This window comes from Drosophila tropicalis, unplaced genomic scaffold (genome assembly GCF_018151085.1).
Source record: "Drosophila tropicalis isolate 14030-0801.00 unplaced genomic scaffold, ASM1815108v1 contig_845, whole genome shotgun sequence".
Classification (NCBI taxonomy): Eukaryota; Metazoa; Arthropoda; class Insecta; order Diptera; family Drosophilidae; genus Drosophila; species Drosophila tropicalis.
Genome location: NW_027173338.1, coordinates 11092021 through 11112270, shown reverse-complemented (window position 1 = coordinate 11112270; position 20250 = coordinate 11092021). Strand labels below are relative to the sequence as shown.

Genomic DNA, 20250 nt, shown 5'->3' with positions numbered 1-20250 from the left:
AAGCGACATTGCGAAAATATTCGCATTGTGAATTGAAAATTAAAACTTTGCAAATTCGTTTTAACATTTCGCCTCGAGGCGAAAGAAAATTGTTCACGGCAATGGCAATGCAATAGCCCCAACATGACCCGGACTCTGTTAAATTGAAAATAAACCAAAGAGAACACCCCCACCTAACGAGATATCAAATATGTTGTTGATTGTGATGATGACTTTCCAAGCTAAAACTATAACTTCGACTAACTTTAGAATATCTTTGATTGGGTAAGATATACATATCTATTTCGAACGATAAGAAAATTAATGAATGAGATTCCTTCGTTAAGCCGTCAACCATTGACAAAAACACATTTGGAGTTGATTTAATTTATCATTTGCTGTTATTGTATATATTTTGTTTATGAGTAATACATTTGTTAAATGTTAATATAGTAAGTATGTGTTATGAGTTCAGCTTAGACTAAGAAATTGATACAAGCCTTTATTTCTAACGTCTACCATTTCCGCCCTGACTGCAGCTGCAGTGCAAGTTCAAGATCAGTCCCAGTTCCAATAATTGCCGCATTTTAAGGGCGTGTTCCTATTTGCTGTCGTTTTGTGGGAACCACGATTGACATGCCTCCATGGCCACCTCGCAGACGGCGCTCATCGATTTGGCATTGTCATAGTCTGCTATATTTTTGGAGTAATCGTTCTGAATGCGATCCCAAAGAGAACCATGTGAACTTACCCAGAGCATTTCGTTTGCCAAAAATGCTGCCATTGAAGGGGGCTGTGGCTTCCTATAGGCAGCCTCACTGGAGTGCAGCAAAAGGAACGTCATCAGCAGAATGGTCATTAGAATTGCGGCCAGAGTGCATCGTAGAGCCATTTTGCTGCAGTCTTGCGTCTTCTGTTTGTAACGTAATGTGTCCTAGGCAGTGATTCAACAGCTGGTTCTGTCCTTTTTGGCTGCTTCAAGTGAACTGTGAGTCTGGACAATGGCTAAGCTGGCTTTTATAGGCAAAAAATATATACTGCCAGATGAGAAGAGTTCTAATTGAGTTAGCCATGTCATAATTGGAAAGAAGATTGCTCAGGGAGTTGTTTCTCATCTGTCAACAGCTGAAACCATATTTAATTTAATTCCAATGGAATGTTTCTTAGGCAGACTAGAGAATTTAATCTTTTCTATCAGAATACATTGCTTAATTAAGTATCTATAAGGCCAACATTTAATAAAATATCCTTAATTTATTTTGGGTTTTCTTATAACAGAGCTTCAAGAGAATCAATTATGTTATTTTTTCTAAGAAGTTGTGCATCCGGAAACTAATCTTTTTTTTTGCAATTTCAGAAGTGTATATAAGAGCCATAAAGATCATAAATCTTCCAGGTTTTTGCTATTACATTAACGAATTACTTTAAGATATACTTCTAATAAAAACATTTTGAAATGGGTACTAGTATGATATATCCTATTATATAAGAAGGGTCTTAAAAGTTTTATTTTTTGTTTAGTCATTCAAAAAATGTGAATGTAAATCCAAATGTCAGCGCCATTAAATTATTACGCCCTTATTACAATTCTCATAAAAAAAGAAAATGACAAAACCAGAGATAGAATAAGACAAATTATAGCCTCCCAAGCCTAACCGAAAGAGAAACAGAAAAAAATGAAATTGTTTTACAACATTTTAATAACTAATGTAAGGCATAAGTCGAGGACTTTGGCCGGGGAAATGCAATAAACTGATTTATGCCCAAAACTGGTCCATCTCATCAGTTAAAGGGACCAACTTGGCGGACATAAATATTCTCGGTGACAACTTTTTATATTTAATTAAAAGTAATGATGTTGCAACTTTGGCGTTTGCAGCGGATCCTTATTAATGGCACTCTGTCTTCTTCTTCTTTGCAGAATTGGCATGCTATTATAAGCAGTTCGTTGGCATCGCTGCTGCTGCTGGGCATCTCGACTCTGATTGCCATTGCTTTGGTCATACACACGGAGTTGATGCCGAAGAAGTATCTGCAAATTGGCACCAGCAAAGCAACAGCTACTTCATCCTCATCGTCGACATCGTCACCAGGCAGCAAACATCACCAGCAGCAGCAGGATAAACGCCGCCGGGAACATGAGAGTTTGAGCAACATAACCCAAATCAGCGCCCAGTCGTCAGGAAGTGGCCAAAATACAAATAGCAGTTGTCGCCGTCGTCCAGCTGCTTTGTCAAGTGGTGCATCATCCTCCTCCGCTTCCGCCGCCGCAGCTGCCAACTCGCTTCAAGGCAGCAAAGCTGGCATACGTGGCGCCATTGGCATCAGTTGGCTTCTACCGCTACTCTTTGCCATTGCCGCCCCACTAATCTGCAGCATCATTGGCAAGTGGCCTCGCCATTGGTGGCTAGAGATTGTGTGGCACAAACAATCAGAGGAGCCTGGCGGGGGGGACTCGAATGCCGCGGAATTTGATGGCGTTTATTATTCGACGCATTCGCTACTCAACGGTGATAATTTACTGCTCGAGTCGGAGGCGTTTCTGGGCAATGCATCGAATGGCAAACGGAGCGGCAGCGACCACACCGCCTTTACGGAAATATCATCAATGGGCGATGATGTGGCCACGTCAACGTCATCAATCACAGCCAGCAGCGGGAGTCACATGGATATGGCCGCAGTGACAGCTGCGGCTTTAACTTGGCCACAACACGAGCAGCAGCAGCAGCAGCATCACCACCAACAGATGCCTGTCTCTTGGAATCGCTTTGGCTCTTTGTCCGCTTTGGACGCCCATGGACATCCATCGACCGCGGCTTTCACTTCCGGCTTGAGTGGCTCGCCTTCGCTTAGTTTCCTTCTCTTCGTTTGCATCGATTTGCTTTTCATTTTTCTCTTCTTTGCTCTGTTTGCCATTTTAATGAAGAAACTTTTGTGGTTGTGGCACAAGAATCGCAATGTGCACACGCATCCGTTGGATAAATTCAATATGGCATTACATAGACGGTAAGTCCAAAAAACAGACCGACAAAAAATATCAACGTTAGACGGCCGACAGATGGGGAAAAGTATTTCCATTGACGTCTTGCCAAAGGGAAGTAAATTATCTAAATGAGAACATTAAAGGATCAAGAATACTAAAAGTTAGGATTGAAAGAAGTCACTTTAAATAACAGATAAAAGTTTCATTTTGTTGGAAATGGCCAAAATGTCTAGAATCCAGACTGCAAAAGCTTCTTCTTCATTCAACTATCAGGCATACATATTTCCGTTTTCGATGGCAATGCAATGTTACTATGTTCAATTCTTAATTATGTTCAAGTTAAGGAGAATATTTTTGTAATAACTTAGCGAATTTATCTCTATTTCAATTTGTGAGTTGTTTGTCCGATTTCTTATGCTTGTTTACGTTATTTGTGCAGTGGGGTTTATTGGCCAATTGTCCAAGATGTCCAAAAGCTAAGCGCCGAAATCTAATTTCCATTTTGCTGTATAAGCCAAATGCAGAAAGACTTACAGAAAGAGAGAAAAAGAGAGAGAGAGAGAGGAGAGAGATATGCATATAACAACAACAAGGAGTGTTCCACTTAATCATAATACATAAAATCTGCTATCCTGCATCAACAACCAACAATACCTCCTCCTTCCACTGATGCCCTACTCTCGTTTCTCCTTTTAGACTTGGCCTCCTTTATCGGGCTGGCGGATTACTGGTCGTAAAACTCTGCACCGATGGATTCTTCGTCGTTTATGTTAATTCATCGCCGGATACTTTATGGGCATATCCGTTTGGCATATCGTGCATAATATTGGTAAGTTTACCCTGGCCATAATGGCAATTGATATTTAATTAAGCCTTCGAATGAGTTTTGCCTTCGCAAATAGTATTTATTGCTCAAGCCAAATTTCACTTGAAATAGTTTTCTTTATGACCAAGAAGAAGTTATTTCTCTTGTTTGGATTTTTTGACTTGTCAGTTTTATTGAAGTTTTCTCGTCAACAAAACTATTTGGAGTCCTGATTACGATGTATGTGTGTGTGTGTGGAGGGGATTTACAATTGGTTGGATGCTCGGAGGGGGGACTACAGATTGAGGTTTATGTTTGACTCGGCTTATGCAAATATCTTTTTCTTTTTTCACATTTTTATTCATTTGTTTTGCCTCATTTTTTGCTTGCATGTTTCATCAAAGTCTTTGGGAGTCTTTCTGCATATTTTTACACCTGATGTTAGTGTATTATTATATATGCGAAATCAACTGTGAATCCGAGAAAAGCCACGCCCCCACCCACCGCCTGAACCACTTTTTGTCGACTGCATTAACTTTCCATCTTGTGTATGATCAAAGAGGTGGCAAAAGCCTTTTTCTGTTTTCACCTTTTCACTTGACTTTGACTTTGACACTTGACTTTGGTTTTTGCTCCACCTTTTGCTTAACTTATTGTGTGTGTGTGTGTGTGAGTGTGTATTTTTCTTCTTTCTTTCCTTTCTGATTTGCTGTGCAAATTAAATCAGAACCCTGCCTCTGCATTTTCTGCAGAATTTCCTTCGTTTCATCTTGGGCAAATGACACAGCTAATGGCAGGCAATGTGTTTTCGAAATGCAAATATGTTTTGTCAATTTCACTTTTCTCATGGGAAAATATGCAACAGGTTAAAAGTAAACGCTAAGCGTAACTTTTACCTCTTGGTGAGGCGAAGAGTCAATCGTTAGCCTCCGACTAGTAGATGATAGAAGTTAACCACAATATTTGATCACACTTCAAAACAAAGATAAAATAGGATAATATAGGTTACAAGATCCGGATGTAATGATTTTTTGATTAAGGATGTGTTTTTTAAACGTATCTGAATGGGCAAAAAGACTTGGCCTGCTTAATGTTGATGTAACTTTAATCTAATCTGATAACTCTGTAGAGGAAATAACTTCTCGAAGAAAGTTTTGGATATTTAACTGATTGGAGTTGACTTTATTAGATATAAATTTGTTATCCCATTAGCGTAAAGGATTTCAATTTATTAGAGAGAAACAAGACTCTCATGTATTGTCCATTGTTAGCCTTGGACATTGAAGACATTTTGTCTGCCACAAAATGAAGTCATTTAAGGTTATACTCACGCCTGAGTATGCCATCTTAAATAAACAATTATCTACACAAGCACAAGCACACACACACACACACATAGGATCTAGGGATAGATAGAAACGTTTGTATATGTAGATGTTTTTCTTTCTTTGGAAAAACTAATCACATAATTACACGCACACACTTGGATGTAAGGGAAGAGGACAGATGATGGTTTGAGGGTTTGCTTCACATGCCGGCACATTCAAATACAAACAAATTAGGACAAGGCTGAATTCCGATCCATAGAGTCACCCACTCACCCCCCCCCAAAGCCCAAAAACCCCCCTCTCTCTCTCTTTCACTAATTTACACTCGCTTTCCTTTGGTGTTTCCTCAATTGAAACCACAAGCAACCCATCCACTCATATGTACATATGATGTTGGTTAAGTTCGAGGCACTATTAATGTGCACCCAAAATCACTTTGATTGTGGGCGTGGTCATGTGTGGGTGGGTGTGTGTGTGTATTTGTGTGAGGGTCCGGATGACTGCCTCCTTAATTATTTAAACACAAACACACACGAGCGCACACACAGATAAAGAGATAGAGGAAGAAAGAGAGAGGTATATCGAGTCACATACTCTTAGGTAGTTAAGGAGAAGTCCTTGTGGAACATGCAAAGGTAATCAATACAATTAGAACTATTGAAAGAGACAACCAACAAGGCAAAGAGAAAAAACCATCTAGCCAGAATTTTGATCATTAATTTGCAACCAAAATCGCAGTCAGATATTTAATCGTTATAATAGGAAAAGGTGGAGTCTCCCACATGGAATGCTAGGAGCATTTCTTTGGCCACCATGTTTTAGCCTCGATTTATGGGCCACCTTTAAGTTGGGCAATAAATTTCACAATCGATTGCTTCGACTGCAATGAAAAGCCGTGAAAATCATGTTATGGCTGGTTTCTATTCAGACGGCTTCCAACTGGTCGGTTATCCTTAATAAGTGACTGCAATTTAAATCAAAACTAACTAAGCCCTTTTTAGACCAGATGACTTTAAAATTGTAATTCACTTTAATTGGGTTGGGTTTGGATTGGGTTTGCCTAAAAATGCTACCAAGAGTCATTTTCCTCGCGATTGCGATTGATCAGATTGATCAGGTCTTTCAGCAACACTTGGAAAGAGATAATTACTTATCTATCTCCCCCTCTCTCTCTATCTCTCTGTATCTCAATCTTGCTTCATTGAGCAATGCTTTACAAATATGTAACTTATAAAAATCATTTCTTTCATTTTTACCAGGGCTTTGTGATACTCTTTTGTTTCGTCATCAAAGCTGAGAGCCAGCTGCGTGGTCCACCCTTCCTCAGCAGCAATGGAAGCAGTCAGAATAGTTCCCTGAAGCAAACAAAATTCAATACGAGCAAGACGAGTCTGGATGACAACTATTGCACCACGACAACGGCCAGCATCAATAGTCCACTGACCTGTAGGTAGACCCTGGCATGGGCAATGCAACTGACCCTATTATCCCCCTTGACTCTTGCCTCTTTCGCTTTTCCCCCTTGCAGTCTACACCAATCATGACAAGGAAAAGGAGAGCGAGTGTGCCGCAGTATCCTTATCAATGCCATCGGCAGTGGCCGCATCAGCATCTCCGCTGCAGTCTAAAGTAGGGTTAGAGCTGGAATTGACAGCTGCAAGTGCAACTGGGCCAGTCGGCATGGCAGGAGGACCTGGAGCCGTCGTCGGTGGTGTACAACTGCCGTTGACAATCATCTCGACGGCCCCACCCAGAGCCGCTGTTGCGAGCAAGGCGGAGACATTCCTTAGTGGCCATCAAACAGCTTTGCCGCTGACTGTTGCTGCCTCGCCGGCCACACGATGTTGCGCCCTTCTCAGTGGCGGTGCAGGAGGCAGTGGCATGGGCGGGGGCGGGGGCAACACAGGACTTCCAGAAATGGCCAATGCTCTGGGCTATGCTTATGATACCTACACCATGGGCGGGCTAACGGGTAGTCTGGGTAGACGAGCACTGCATCATCAGCCAACCCATTATCAGGGCGAGTTCGTGGGTCTCGAAACGCTGGATATTCTTCAAGGAGTACAAGCAGGTGAGTTCACCAGATACTCTTAAAGTGCTGATGCATTAATGATGCCTTTTACTTCCCACCTAACGACCCCTTTGCAGACAGCATAATTGGCATTCACACTAGTGCCATGCTGCCCACAGTTACACCTGCTGCCACCCACTATGTGCCCTTGCAGCACAATCCATATGTGGACTTTGTGCCCACCTCCCTGATGTTGACCATGCCAGCAACAGCAGCAGCAGGAAGTGCTGCTCCATTGCCTCCCCCACCCACCATAAGCGGTAATCTGAGCGCCACTTTGCCCACGCCAAAGACACAAAAGCGAGTGACCATCCTGGAGCCGACATCACGCACCACTTTCGATCCCCTGCTGCCCACCATGGTGGCAGCCGTTGTCTCAACATCCACATCGGTTACCAGCTGTGCAGCAACAACCACAGCGGCCACGCCCACCACCATTACACAGAGTGCCATGGCAGGAGGATGTGTTACCCGGAACGATGCCACGTTGGATCGCATAACACTCGACCTTGATTACTTGCTTAATCGGGGCGATGGAGTAGGAGGAGATCAAACGCCACCACCACCACCACCGCCCTCTGTGGTGACCAGAACTTCCGATGATCCGCCACAGCAGACACAATAAGAGGGACGCAGGACATGTAAATATATGTAAATTCAATTTAAGGCTGTAAATAACAATATTTATATAGATATACATACAAATATACTATATAGATGTATCTGGACAAATTGGGTCATTCGATTTTAGGGAAAAACCTTGTAACAAATAGTTATAAACTCTGTTTGGAATATTCATTTTTAAATTTGATGAATTTGTTTCAATTTAAATGATATTAAGTAACAAACTATCAAAACTAATATAATAATTTCAGTTTAAAACTCAATCTGTATATACCTGTATATATAAGTAAAACCCATTGAATCATAAAATGAAAATTCTTTAAAATGTGTGTTCCATCATCAAATCCTACACATGAAAAAAACTAGTCCATTAAAAACATTTCAAAATTTAAATTTGTAAACCAAAATGAAAGAATTTACACTAAAAACGATTTTTTAGCTAGTCTTACAAATGAAATGAAATAAAACTTAAAATAAATAAAAACCAATAGGAAGTATAATAACAAAAATACAAATTCTAGGCTAATAAAAACAAATAGAGCGAGAAACACTTTTCAGTGTGTTAATGTTTTTGATTCAATTTAACAACTTTTCCTAGTCTAACACATACATGAAAACCGAATTAAACTTACAATTAGATTAAAAACAATTAAAACTACAAAATACAATAATTGTAAAACTACAAAAATAAAACCAAAATGCATTACAGAACTATTTCTGGAGCCAAACAAATTATATATACATATATATATCTTTGAATAAACTCGAAACTCTTGTTAAAAAAAAGACAAATCTTTATCAACAAATTTAAGAGAAAGTCAAATCCCTTTTTGTGCTCTGGTAAGTGCCAAAATAACTCAACAATTCCTGTCATCAGGTAGGTCCTGATGCTCTTGCCCTCCTTAGGGACAAAAGCCACCAACAAAACTCTCATACATATCCCATTATTTGCAGCACAAAGTTCGATTGTAACAGAGATTTGCCAAGAAGGCGCATCTAAAATAATATAAGGCACTTAGTAATGACTAAAATAGAAACGAAAAGGTATAATTTATTGTAGTGGAACCCATTTCATTGCCCACTGAGGCAAATTAGATGACCATTTATGCACCCAAATATAATATTTCTAGTTCAATGAGTCCATAAGATTTATGTTGTATATAATTAGAATGAAGACAAATCCACATTGAAGAGGCAGACACATTAATAACTATTATTTATGACCACAATTTAAATAGTTTCAGTTTTGTAATCAAAATATGAATTTCTCTTTTAGCTCATTTTGGTAAATATATTTATAGACTGGCATAAATAAAACTGATTGATTTGAAACATTTATAAAGAGAGAACTGCTCATCGAGTGTGAATCAAATACATATGTGCGAAGTTCCAGACAGCTTAATATAGTTCTTCTTCTTTGTTGTTTTCAATAAATATTAAGGCTAATTGTTGCCATCAGCTAACTAACTATTATCGAACTCCCTCGGATCGAAAGTCGGTGGCTGTTTTTGCGTTCTTTTTTGAAAGAGCTAAAATATTTTGTTTAGATCTACAGATTTTGGTCATATGGTCGCTGTCTTAGAGAAGTGAAAAAATAGTTTTCATTTATTATTATACACTTTGATACACTGTTCGATGAATGTTTAATGATTCAGCTAAAAGTTAACCACATGCCCCATGAGGTAGGTCACATTTTCACCTCGTATGGCAAAGAAGAACGGATGATCGGCCCGAAAGAACTTCTGGCGTGAGGAATTGCTGATCACAATTGGTTTATATGCTGGAATATTTAAATAAATCCATAATTAAGTCGTCATGTTTGTATTCCGAATAGGTTTACCTGCCGCAGGTTGGGGTGACTCTGAACCAGAACCCGATTCATTCATGTCAATTCGTAGTTTTTGGAGTACATCTACTATGGGCAGATTGGCGGATGAATGAAGATGTTTAAAATTGGCTGTAGGAGCAAAAATGTCTGAGAATCCCAACTGAAAAGTATGCAAATGATTTTAGGTCCTTTAGAACATTAGGAGAAGTTCGTTGCTCACCTGTTTTAGGGGTTGCCGCAGGCTGCATTCAAAATCGATGCTGAATTTGGGTAATAGCACTTGAACGCCCTCCATTTGCATACGCTGCTGCAGTGCACCCAGATCCTGGCCACGCAATTGTCGTTCCAGCTCCGCCAGACCGTCACGCTGATTGGGCAGGATCAAAAGCATGGCCAACTCATCGCTGTGTTCGTAGGGCAACTCAATGGCTCGGGCATTTAGATCCCTTAGCTCTGCAAATTTCACGAACATGTCATCGTCAAAGAGCATGGGCACAGATTTGGTTGATCCTCCATGGAAGTCGTACAGACCCGTTCGGTAGGCACTAAACGGAAGGAACCACTTGCTTTGCAATCTTGCTGCCAGCAGGAGCAAGATCTGCGCCGCCTGGCCACTATCGACCTGAAGCTGCTGCCAATCGCCGCCACCGAGACTGGCCAAGATCTGTTCGCTTATATGACGACGCAGTTTCTCCGTTTGCTGCAAATCCAATGATTCGGCAGTCACATGAAAATACGTTTGGGCAATCTTTTGAAAATCCTCTGCAATCCCGCTACTCGAGCAAGTAGGTGGGCTTTGTAGCAACACTCGATTCTGAAGCTGAATACGTGTGTCTGGATCTCCTGTGATGTTCGCCAATTCCGATGCATAGAAATTGGCCATTTTTGCATTACTGGGAAAGCGTTTCTTTAACTGCAATTTCTGTTCCAGTTCCTCGGCTGTTGCTCCATCGGACCCTAAGTAAAGTAATGCCAAAGTCGCCTCCAGTAACAAGGGCGACACTATGACATTCTCATCTATAGCCGTCGAGGCAATACTGTGATAAATCTCTGAGCCCAAATTGATTTCGATGGGTTCAACTGGACCAGGTGGATTGGGTGTCTCCGCACTCATCTTTGGAAATCGTGGAATTGCTGGAACTACAAGATTTCAAGAATATATTATAGATTCTATATTGATGCAAAATCTATCTTGGCCAAAAAACCATCGAAATTTAGAAATAGATGGGAAAATAGTTTATCTAATATCTTATTTACATTTGCATATATATGTAATTTTTTTAATAGATTTAATAAAGAAAACAATCAAGTAGATATAGCTATGAGCAAATGCTTCTGTTGTTTGGATTAATGATATTTTCGGCACAGATAAGTTTTTAGATCGATCGACCATATACTTTTCCATTAGACTTCGTATAATGTAGCTTATTAAACAATGTGAAACAATCTTTTATACTTTATATTATATACATACATATACTTCTATCTATGAATATATGTACTATACATATCGTAAATATTGTATATACATAAATGTACATAGATGTTTATATGCAATTTATATTTGCCATATGTTTGCAATTTATTATGCTATTGTGTACTTTAAAACTGAATATGAGATTATATATAGCCTGATTACAGCATCAATATCGAACCGAACATGCCCTTCAACATAATGCAAAACACATGGATTCCTGGCCAAAATTCCAATAAGTTGAAATCGGATGATCAAGTTATAACTGAATAATACAGTAGACAGGAAGTCTGATCATTAAATCCCTCTCATATTTGTTGCGACAAAATTTCAGTCACTGCACTTAACCTTCGAACGGAAACAGGCAAAAAGAGGAAAACATTGGCCATGGCCGACCAAAGCGAATACGATAATAAAAAAATTTAAATTTAATTTCTTCTCTTTCATTAGACAAGGGCAACAAACACGAACATGAAAAAGCAATACAATGGGACAAGCAAAAAAATAAAACAATTTCATTTAAATAAGCGAAATTTTTATTTTATTTTTGTGGCAACTTTTCATTTTATGCGAATTTTGAACAGTTTCTTTCGTGAGACAAACATCTCGATATTGCACGACTCTGCAACAAACTCACTTAATTGCCTCATCATTAAAATCCAAACATCTGAAAAACCAAGTCAAAACACACCCAACTAAACCACAGAGTAAAAGAAAAACAAATATTTTTCAAAGAAAAATATCCATTTGCATATTATTGAGGCAACGACTTTAGGTGTACCCTATATCATGTATTCTTATCTGTTATCAATAAATAAGCCAACTAAATGCATATATCTAAATCCATTTCGATCGTCACTATATACCCTTGTAATTTCGAGATTATGGGGTATTAGAAATTGCCGAAAAACAAGACGCACTCCCGACATCTCCCGCCCACGCTTTATAAGTAGCTCTCCTCGAACACTCGATGTTTCGTTGTTTATTTTTGGTGTGCCAATTTTCTCTTTTTCCTCTCATTTTGTTGTTCTTTTAAGGAAATTAATTACATCACGAATTTGTCAAAACAAAACCAAAAACAACAGCAACAAAAATGTTTTCCAAAGATCAGTTTTTGTTCGTTGTTTTCTTTTTAATAGTTTTATAGCTCACTCATGTCAAGAATGGATCTTCTAGACATCTGACACATTGGCAAGATGGGCAGATGGTTGCTTAAGATGGTGCCATGGCCAAAATTTGAGGTCATAGAGTCGATTTTTCAAGTTACAATTCAATTTCAACTATTTTCTCTCACTTTTCATTTAAAGTTTAACAATTTAACTGTTCACATTAAGCATTAATTTCAATCTCCATGCTCTTTCCACTAATAGGATATGTCAAACACACACTATGTGGGTATATACCTTTAACAAAGTTCCACTGAGTATCTGTGATAGGTGAACGCAGAGATATGTAGATAGACACTTAGATACACGCCCGCACGCAGCTTCGAACGAAATACAACTAAATGCTCTCATGCTCGGAAATAGCCGAAAAAAATATAGAAGAAAATGAAACTAATTAAATTTTTGCGCCTCGCATCTCTCGCCCCCGCGTCCACAACCACGACCACGACCCCGACTCATTGATGACGACAAAAACAAAAAGCTTCTCAAGTCTGTTTGAATTTTCCGCAACTACAATGTGTGTGTTTTCTTCTTCTGGTTGTTGTTATTTTCAATTTTTTTGTTCGATGCCAAAATTTTTGAAATCTATTTTTATCAAAACACCAAAATTTTCATTCACATGAACCAAACTGCACTAGAATTGGAACTGGAACTGGGTACGAGCTAGGGGAATGGGCACCCATCCCATCAAAGCTAACGGATGCTGTACACCACCGACCGCCGGCATGTGCCACCAAGTGATCCTCAGCGCTCATTGCGTCGCTTGATTGAATTGAGTTTCGTTTTGCTGCTTGTGTTTTCATAGTTGGATTGTTTAATCATTTTATCTAATCTGGCGTATTGGGGTCGCTTGTTCTACATTTGCCATGTGAATCGTTGTTTCTTCTGCATTGCAAAATACACGCATCTCAGTTCTTTTATTTTAATTCATGTTTATTATTTTAATTTAAGTTGAATACTTTTTTATTGGCAATATCACGTTCGAATTGATTAACTACCAGACCAGTTCAATTAAATGTAGATAAATATTTCATTATATGCCCAAAAGTATGCAACTAATTTTTCACATGTGAGTTTGATTAACAGAGACATTTTAACATTTAAATTTTATTAACGATAAGGCAAACTCAGTTATTTTTTAAACGAAGTTTTCTAAGAATCCGCTTTCCCAAATAATACTTTTATTTGGTTATTGGTTTGATTTGTTCTTTACAAAGTATTTATAATATTGTGATTGACTTCTCAAAAAATTAAGTTGGTTAAACAAAATATTTAATGCATTTTGCCAATAAACTTTACAAAATACTAAATATGTAGATAAAACTCAAAATTTCGCCAGCTACATATACATATAGGAAATTCCTACTGGAGGTAATGAGATTTAAGTTAAAACAATTTATTTTCTTTCAAACTTAAATACATTACAATATTGTATATATATATATATGTATACTTATAGTACTTGATGGCGTTGTAGAAAGAGTATAAAAGATCTCGGATCAACTTGTTTAATATTTTAACATTGAACAAAAACTAAAAGAATAAAAAAATGGAATTTAATAAAAGAAACTGTAAAAGGCCAGACACAATACTGGATTCGATGATAACGAACCAGCTCAGCTGGTCAAGATTTAGTTTGGAGATGTATAAATTGAAAAAATGCGCCACAGAATTAACCAACTCATCACCACACTAAAGGAATCCGAACAATGTGTATCGGTGGGATTAAAATGGAAGTCTGACGCCTAACGCAATTCTAATGGAAATGTGTATAGTGGTGATTTTCGTGAAATGTGGAGTAAAAAAATGAAATGAATAAATATAAATGCATGTGTGTGTTTGTGTATGTGTGTGCATGCGGAGCAATATTGTGCAATTGGGAAATTGTTTAGTTTAAAAGGTGTAGCCCCCTTCGGGAGCTTTCGGTTGAGAAGCATTGAATTCTAAAGCTCCATTTACTTCCTGTGGAGCCAACTCCTGTTCAGCACCTTCCTCGCCAGTATTGAAATAGGTATCAATAATGGCATAGGCTTTCTTATAGACTTCCTCGTTTTCATGCTGCTGGAGGGCTTCCAATTTATCCAATCCACCCATTTCTTCGACCATCAGGCAAAGATTCTCGGTGCCGCCCAATTTCTCAGCGAGATTGAACAGATTCAAAAGTCCAGTCTGGACCACTTTAATGGTACGTGGATCCTTAGCGTCCAACAGATCAATAAAGGGCTTCAAGATCTTGTACTTCTCAATGAGATCTACGATCTGCTCGGGAGTTCCCGAAGTAGTGGTATTGGTAACTGCCCAGGCAGCTTCCTTCTGAGCCTTAAAATCACCATTTTCCAGGACTTGCTTAATGTAGTTGAAAATTCCGGCTTCAATGACGGCCTGAATCTGCTTCTGGTTACCAGCAGTAATGTTGCTTACTGTCCAGGCTGCCTCTTTAACAATGTTGCTTTTCGGGTGCTGCAGCAAAAGGCCCAATCTAGGTAGGCCACCGCTAGCAATAACCACGTCAGTCTGCATAACATAAAATAAATTGAAATTAATGTAAAAAATCCAATTTTGATTTGATCTAATCGGTTTTGCCTACCTGTTGATCTGTGCCCGTCACTATATTACCCACACTGCGCAGTGCCGGCACTATAATACTTGGCTCATCCATTTGTAACAAGCTAACCAACCGGGGTACTGCATCCGTATCCACGACAGCCTGAATCTTGTTGTTATCATCATCTGTCACATAGGACAAGGCCCAACAGGCATCGGCCAAAACTTGAATATCCGTACTCAACAATAGATGCGATAGAATGGGCAGCAAACGTTTCACTTTCTCAAAAGGAGGCGATGGGTTCTTATTGCGGCACAAATTCGACATAAGCCATACAATGTTGCGAAGAAAGGAAAGTGGAGTCTCCTCGTTGATTAAACGCAGAATGCCATCGATGACACCATGATTTATAACAATATCACGTGCAATTGGTCCATCGCCAGCAATATTACCCAAAGCCCATACAGCCTGTTCGGCAAGATTAAGGGTCTTCGACGTCAGCAAGGAGATGAAATGTGGCACAGCGTCCTGCTCAATGACGCAGCGGGTCTGATCGGAAGTGCCCGATGCAATATTGGTCAGAGCCCAAGCAGCTTCGAATTGTAGCGTTGGACTACAGAGATGGAAATTTCAAAACGGTGTTCCTGCCTGACGGTAACAATGGACTACTTACTTGGAGCTATTTTGAAGGAATCTGATACAAATCGGTACAATACCATGACCAATCATCATATCAATAGGTGGATTACGCTCACGACTCAACATCTTGCGGGCCGATTGCATTCCCAAGAACTGCCGCTCTGAATCCTCGCTGTTCATGGCCGCCACAATTTCGTCTACTGACAACTGGACTGGAGATTGTCCATTTGGCTCCTTGAGCGGCGAGGTCAGATCTTCATCGTTGATGTTTCGGCGCTTGAACATCTGATCCTCCTTTTTGGACTTGCGAAGCTCTATTGTCACCTCATGACGCCGCACACGCGAGTCCTAACAAAAAAAAAATTAGTGAGGTTAAGTCCGACACGGGTCACTACCCGCACCCTCCTGCAAGACACCACTTACCTGCGTGTTGATTGAGTTCGACTTGTAGGAGCTCAAACGTGAATTGGCTTCTGGTCTGTTCATTTTGATAATTTTACCTTATATTTATTTATACTTTTTTAACAGAAAAATAGTTTCACCAGGATCAAGACGTTTAGACAGTCGAACGACAAGTGAGAAAATGAACTGCAAAGGAAGAGAGAAGAAAGGTATAGATGTTGGTAAAGGAGACTTAAAAGGTTAAGGGCGGCTTCGTTTCTTTTACTTTACATTTTCTTTTCCCTTTTGTTCGCTTCTTTAAATTTGAGCGCGTTCTTTGCTCTGCCGCTGACCTCGAAAGCAGAAGCAGAGATAGGGGCAGAGACAAAGACCGGCTCTTTACAAGGCCACCAACAACAAACACATAGCCCCAGATTAACAGCTGCATGTCTGCCATTCGCTGTCCTTTTCTTATTCTAGAATTTGTTGTTCATGCAGAGGATGAGGATCCATGGAAATCATGGATAAGTGGAACTTACCGCAAAAATTAAGAATTTCGTATGAAATGCTGTCTCCTCTGTTTGTGTGCGCACGTTTCTTCTAATTCTTTTATTTTCACTTAAACTTCGTTTCACCTTATTCAATGGAAAAAGACACGTGTCACAATTTCAAAAACGCGTGTTATCTCGGTTAAAAAAACGAAATAAATAAAAATGGACACTTTTTTTCTGTGATTTTAACCGTTGATTTTGAAAAACATATGTTGCAGAATTCGCCGCGTGCCTTCAAATCGCCTTAAAAACTGAGATTTCGCCCTACAAATTTGAAACTTCGCCTTAAAAAATTGATCACTTTGCTGTACAAAACTGATCACTTCGCCGTAAAAAATTGACACTTCGCCTTAAAAAATTTACCGTTGATTTTGAAAAGCAGAAAAAAGTGTGCAATGTTTTAATGTTTCACAACACTTGCGCTTGCCACCACTTCGATTTTGTGCGTCATACAACACTACCTTATTTTTCGTTGCGATCGGATATAGGGGTTTTAACTGAACATCTAAAACCATTATTTTAAACTACATCAATTTCAATTTGTTAATTTTTTATATGAGCAAATTAAATATGTTCAAATATGTAATATATTTGTATGTAAATATCAGGGATCGTATTCATTATATTACTAATATAATAATTTGATATACATTTTTTTATATTTTCTTCAAAAAAGATCATAATAAAACTCAAAATAAAACTCACTTTTAAAAACCGCTCCATTGTCAAATATTTTCGCATTATGTTTGGCCATCTTTAAAAAAGGATTTTTTTAGTATTCGTTTTAATATCTATTTATCATTGTTGTCCTTTCAAATACCAAAAGCTGATAATTATCAGTTGTTTGAAGTCCAACTTGAATTTTTTCATTCAAACTCAATCCACATTCCACATTCAGCAAAGACACCAACCATTTGGCTGAATCTGCAAATCAGTTTTGAAATCTCTGTTGCTTTAGCTTTCATTCAATTCAATAATACCATAAAATAAATTTTTTTAAACTACTAACAGAATTTAATATAAACTATGAAAATAATAAACAAAGTTATGGTACACTGCAAAAATCCGTTCATAAAATCATCTCCCTGTAATCTAGGGTGTAACGTTGTTCGAGGTTCATGTCTTTGCTAAGATATTTTGCTTTCTAATAAAACAAATATGGTGCCATAAGCAAAGAAATTAATTAAAATAATATAAAATAAAAATACTATTATAATAATATATGTGGATCTCTATAAATTCATAAAGAAGTTTTTAGATTCATTTTAACATCTTAAAAACTGGGATAGTCTCCCAGGTTTAAAAACAGTTTTTATAGAAATATACAGAAGGACCCTCAGCAATTTCATTTTACCATTTGTGCCGGTATTAAAATGTCGTATATTTTTCAATTTTTATAACTTTTATTTGATTATAAAACTTTTATCCTGGTTAATAGTCAAAAACGTTCAAACACAATTCTAGGCCGACTTCTTGTCATTGTCTTCGTCTTTGTTCTCCTCATTGACTGGGGCCGGTGCAGCAGTGGTCGATGTGCTCGACTCCAGGGCAGATCGTGCCTCTACAACATCAGAGTCGTCGTTGTCAGCTGAAGGAGCCGAGGTGGCAGACGGGTAAGGGGGGAATTGCTGATCCTGTGGGTACTCTTGGTGTTGCTGCTGCTGTTGTTGATCTTGACCCTCAGTGTAGTCAATGGGAGTTGGCTCAGGAGCCTCAACAACTTCACTTTGCTGCTCAACATTGATTTGTTGCTGTTGGGGTTGGAAAAACTGTTGTTGTTGTTGTGGGTAGTAAATAGGAGCAGGGAGAGCAGCAGGTAAAACTGGAGCAGGGGCGGCTACGGGAACAGATACAGGAACGGCAGAAGCCACAGGAGCAACTACGGCAGCACGGACCACGGGTTCACGTTGAACGACAGCATTGAAGCCATTGATATCGTCGGCTGTATATGTGACTGTGCGCTTGAAACCATCGGCATCCAAGACGCTGTACGATCCAACAACATTTCCACCATTGCGGCTCTCCACCTGACTCTTGATGTCACCAGTTAGGGAGTCATGCACACCATATGAGAAATCATAACGGGGTGCCGATTCCAATTCGATTTGCTTGACAATGGGAGCAGCAACGGTTTTCACCACAGCGGGCAGAGGAGCCGCAGCCACCACTGGAGCAGGAATGGCAGCAGCATAGGTTTTCACCAATGGAGCAACCGGAGCAGGAATGGCTGCAGCATAGGTCTTCACCAATGGAGCCACTGGAGCGGCATAGGTCTTAAACACGGGAGCCACTGGGACTACTGGAGCAACAGCCTTTACAAATGGCGATGGCAGGGCATAGGATTTGGTGTAAACGGGAGCAGCTGCCTGTTGGTACACAGCTGGAGCAGCAACTGCTGGAGCCGCATGATAGACTGCAGGAGCCACTTGATAAGTCGTCGGATGGTAACCCGCATAGGTGGCCGCAAAGCCAGCCATCGAACCACCAATCAACGCCATCAGCGTTACAGCAGAAACAAACTGTAAAAAATAATAATAAAAAAGGTAATTTAAAATCACAAAATTCTGATAAAATGGTAAACCAGTTGAGAAAGTAATTAGAAATGAATTAGCAGCTGGCGAGAGGCAGGCGGAGAGTAGGTACCAATTTTTGTCATCAAAGCAAGTCAAATGCCTAAATGGAATTTCTAATTACAAGTCACGAATAAACTGGAAAAGGGGCTAAGAAGGCCATTCAAAATTTAATGGCCGAGATTGGACAATTTATAATAATAAAGTTTAACATATTTGCATTGAGAGAAGTAGAAAATATCTAAAGCGAGTCTTAATGAGTCACAAAAAAAGTGTCAAAAATCTTTTAACGACTTTTGTTATACACATATATTGTGTTTAATTCTATTATAATTAGTTAAGACTCTTTTATCAATTAGTTAATGGAATTCCACTAGTTGCTTCAGAATTTTTAAAATAGTGCTGCATACCAAAGGGCGTTTATTGTGTTTTCGACAGATTTTTGTAAATTTATTTTATTATTTCAATTGTACTTTGGGGTTTTGAATAATTTCAATATCGTGTCAATGTGATGTAAACTTTAAAAATGTTAATAAAAATCTCGAAAGTGGATTTCTATCTCAGTAAGCTTTAAACTGAATGATATCGTGAAATATTTTATTCGAGTTAAGACTTTGTTTTATATATCAAATTAATGTAGCAACAACTGGACACTATGCAACTTTAAGTTTCAAGTTTGAGTCACTTTAACACTTAACAATTTATAGCTTGATCCTTCAAATTCCATAATTAAATATGATTAAATTGTTATCATATCCTTTGTTCTTTCTCCATGCACCAATCCACGTAACTTTTTCTTTGTTTACTAAGTAGCGTCACTTACTTTGATTGCCATAATTTTGATTTGTTTTTTTTTTTTTATTAAATTTCCGAGCCTTGTACGACGCGTTTATTTAGCCGCTAACGGTAATTCAACTGCGGGTTTTGTAGTCCTCGGCACTTGGCCAAATGAACAACTTTGAGTTAATGATACAGTCCAAGCCGATAGCATGTCATTTTATATATGGAGCGGGCGTGTGCCCAGAATTAGTCCAAAAAATAAAAAACCGACAACAAAAAGAAGTTTTCGCCCACACCACCAAGAGCGGCCAATGGATGGGGCTATGGCAAACCGGTATTAAGTACAAAACAATTGTATCTCATAGATGCCAGTTAACAATTTGACAATTGTCAACGCAAAGTGACAAACTGGTTTTGTTTTGAATACTTAGTGCTTTGGTTTTGCTGTGAATTGGTTTCGATTTCAATTTTCAAGTTCAGCATTGTCTAGTCGAGCTTGGCGCTTCCTTGTAGGCCTATTCGATAA

The 20250-nt window shown here is 38.9% G+C and overlaps 5 protein-coding genes across 5 annotated transcripts in view; 1 reads left to right on the top strand and 4 right to left on the bottom strand.

Moving 5' to 3' along the window:
• The window catches only part of LOC137580473 (uncharacterized), a 153787-nt gene extending 145842 nt beyond the window's left edge, over window positions 1-7945 (top strand). The window contains exons 16-20 of the mRNA XM_068294523.1: window positions 1901-2985; window positions 3659-3791; window positions 6355-6541; window positions 6624-7166; window positions 7244-7945. Coding sequence (XP_068150624.1) covers window positions 1901-2985; window positions 3659-3791; window positions 6355-6541; window positions 6624-7166; window positions 7244-7791 — 2496 coding nt within the window. The 3' untranslated portion in view covers window positions 7792-7945. The remainder of the gene's footprint in view (window positions 1-1900; window positions 2986-3658; window positions 3792-6354; window positions 6542-6623; window positions 7167-7243) is intronic.
• On the bottom strand, window positions 358-955 carry SIFa (SIFamide). The gene is given in 3 exon segments (XM_068295187.1): window positions 358-672; window positions 731-773; window positions 776-955. Coding segments are annotated over 3 exon segments (231 nt in total). The 5' UTR covers window positions 872-955; the 3' UTR covers window positions 358-580.
• Window positions 7946-9360: 1415 nt separating the features above from the next.
• On the bottom strand, window positions 9361-12948 carry Spn31A (Serpin 31A). The gene is made up of 4 exons (XM_068294564.1): window positions 12496-12948; window positions 9839-10758; window positions 9631-9778; window positions 9361-9570 (listed from the first exon to the last, which is right to left on the bottom strand). Exons 2-4 carry the CDS (start codon window positions 10730-10732, stop codon window positions 9446-9448), a joined length of 1167 nt encoding a protein of 388 aa, XP_068150665.1. The 5' UTR covers window positions 10733-10758; window positions 12496-12948; the 3' UTR covers window positions 9361-9445.
• Window positions 12949-13638: 690 nt separating this feature from the next.
• Pen (Pendulin) lies at window positions 13639-16561 on the bottom strand. The gene is made up of 5 exons (XM_068294930.1): window positions 16363-16561; window positions 15866-16030; window positions 15477-15790; window positions 14846-15416; window positions 13639-14772 (listed from the first exon to the last, which is right to left on the bottom strand). Exons 2-5 carry the CDS (start codon window positions 15926-15928, stop codon window positions 14152-14154), a joined length of 1569 nt encoding a protein of 522 aa, XP_068151031.1. The 5' UTR covers window positions 15929-16030; window positions 16363-16561; the 3' UTR covers window positions 13639-14151.
• Window positions 16562-17719: 1158 nt separating this feature from the next.
• Cpr31A (Cuticular protein 31A) lies at window positions 17720-18872 on the bottom strand. The gene has a single exon (XM_068294996.1). The coding sequence runs from the start codon at window positions 18870-18872 to the stop codon at window positions 17835-17837; it is 1038 nt and encodes a 345-aa protein (XP_068151097.1). The 3' UTR covers window positions 17720-17834.
• Window positions 18873-20250: the final 1378 nt, after the last annotated feature.

Bases quoted from the DNA above. Each gene is read 5' to 3' on its own strand.
- Cpr31A (XM_068294996.1), bottom strand. From the start codon at position 18,872: ATGGCGTTGATTGGTGGTTCGATGGCTGGCTTTGCGGCCACCTATGCG.
- Spn31A (XM_068294564.1), bottom strand. From the start codon at position 10,732: ATGAGTGCGGAGACACCCAATCCACCTGGTCCAGTTGAACCCATCGAA. The intron at 9,779-9,838 runs GTGAGCAACGAA...CATACTTTTCAG, and splicing joins TGCGGCAACCCCTAAAACAG to TTGGGATTCTCAGACATTTT. The intron at 9,571-9,630 runs GTAAACCTATTC...TAAATATTCCAG, and splicing joins GTCACCCCAACCTGCGGCAG to CATATAAACCAATTGTGATC.
- Pen (XM_068294930.1), bottom strand. From the start codon at position 15,928: ATGAACAGACCAGAAGCCAATTCACGTTTGAGCTCCTACAAGTCGAAC. The intron at 15,791-15,865 runs GTAAGTGGTGTC...TTTTTTTGTTAG, and splicing joins CGAACTCAATCAACACGCAG to GACTCGCGTGTGCGGCGTCA. The intron at 14,773-14,845 runs GTAGGCAAAACC...TATGTTATGCAG, and splicing joins TGACGGGCACAGATCAACAG to ACTGACGTGGTTATTGCTAG.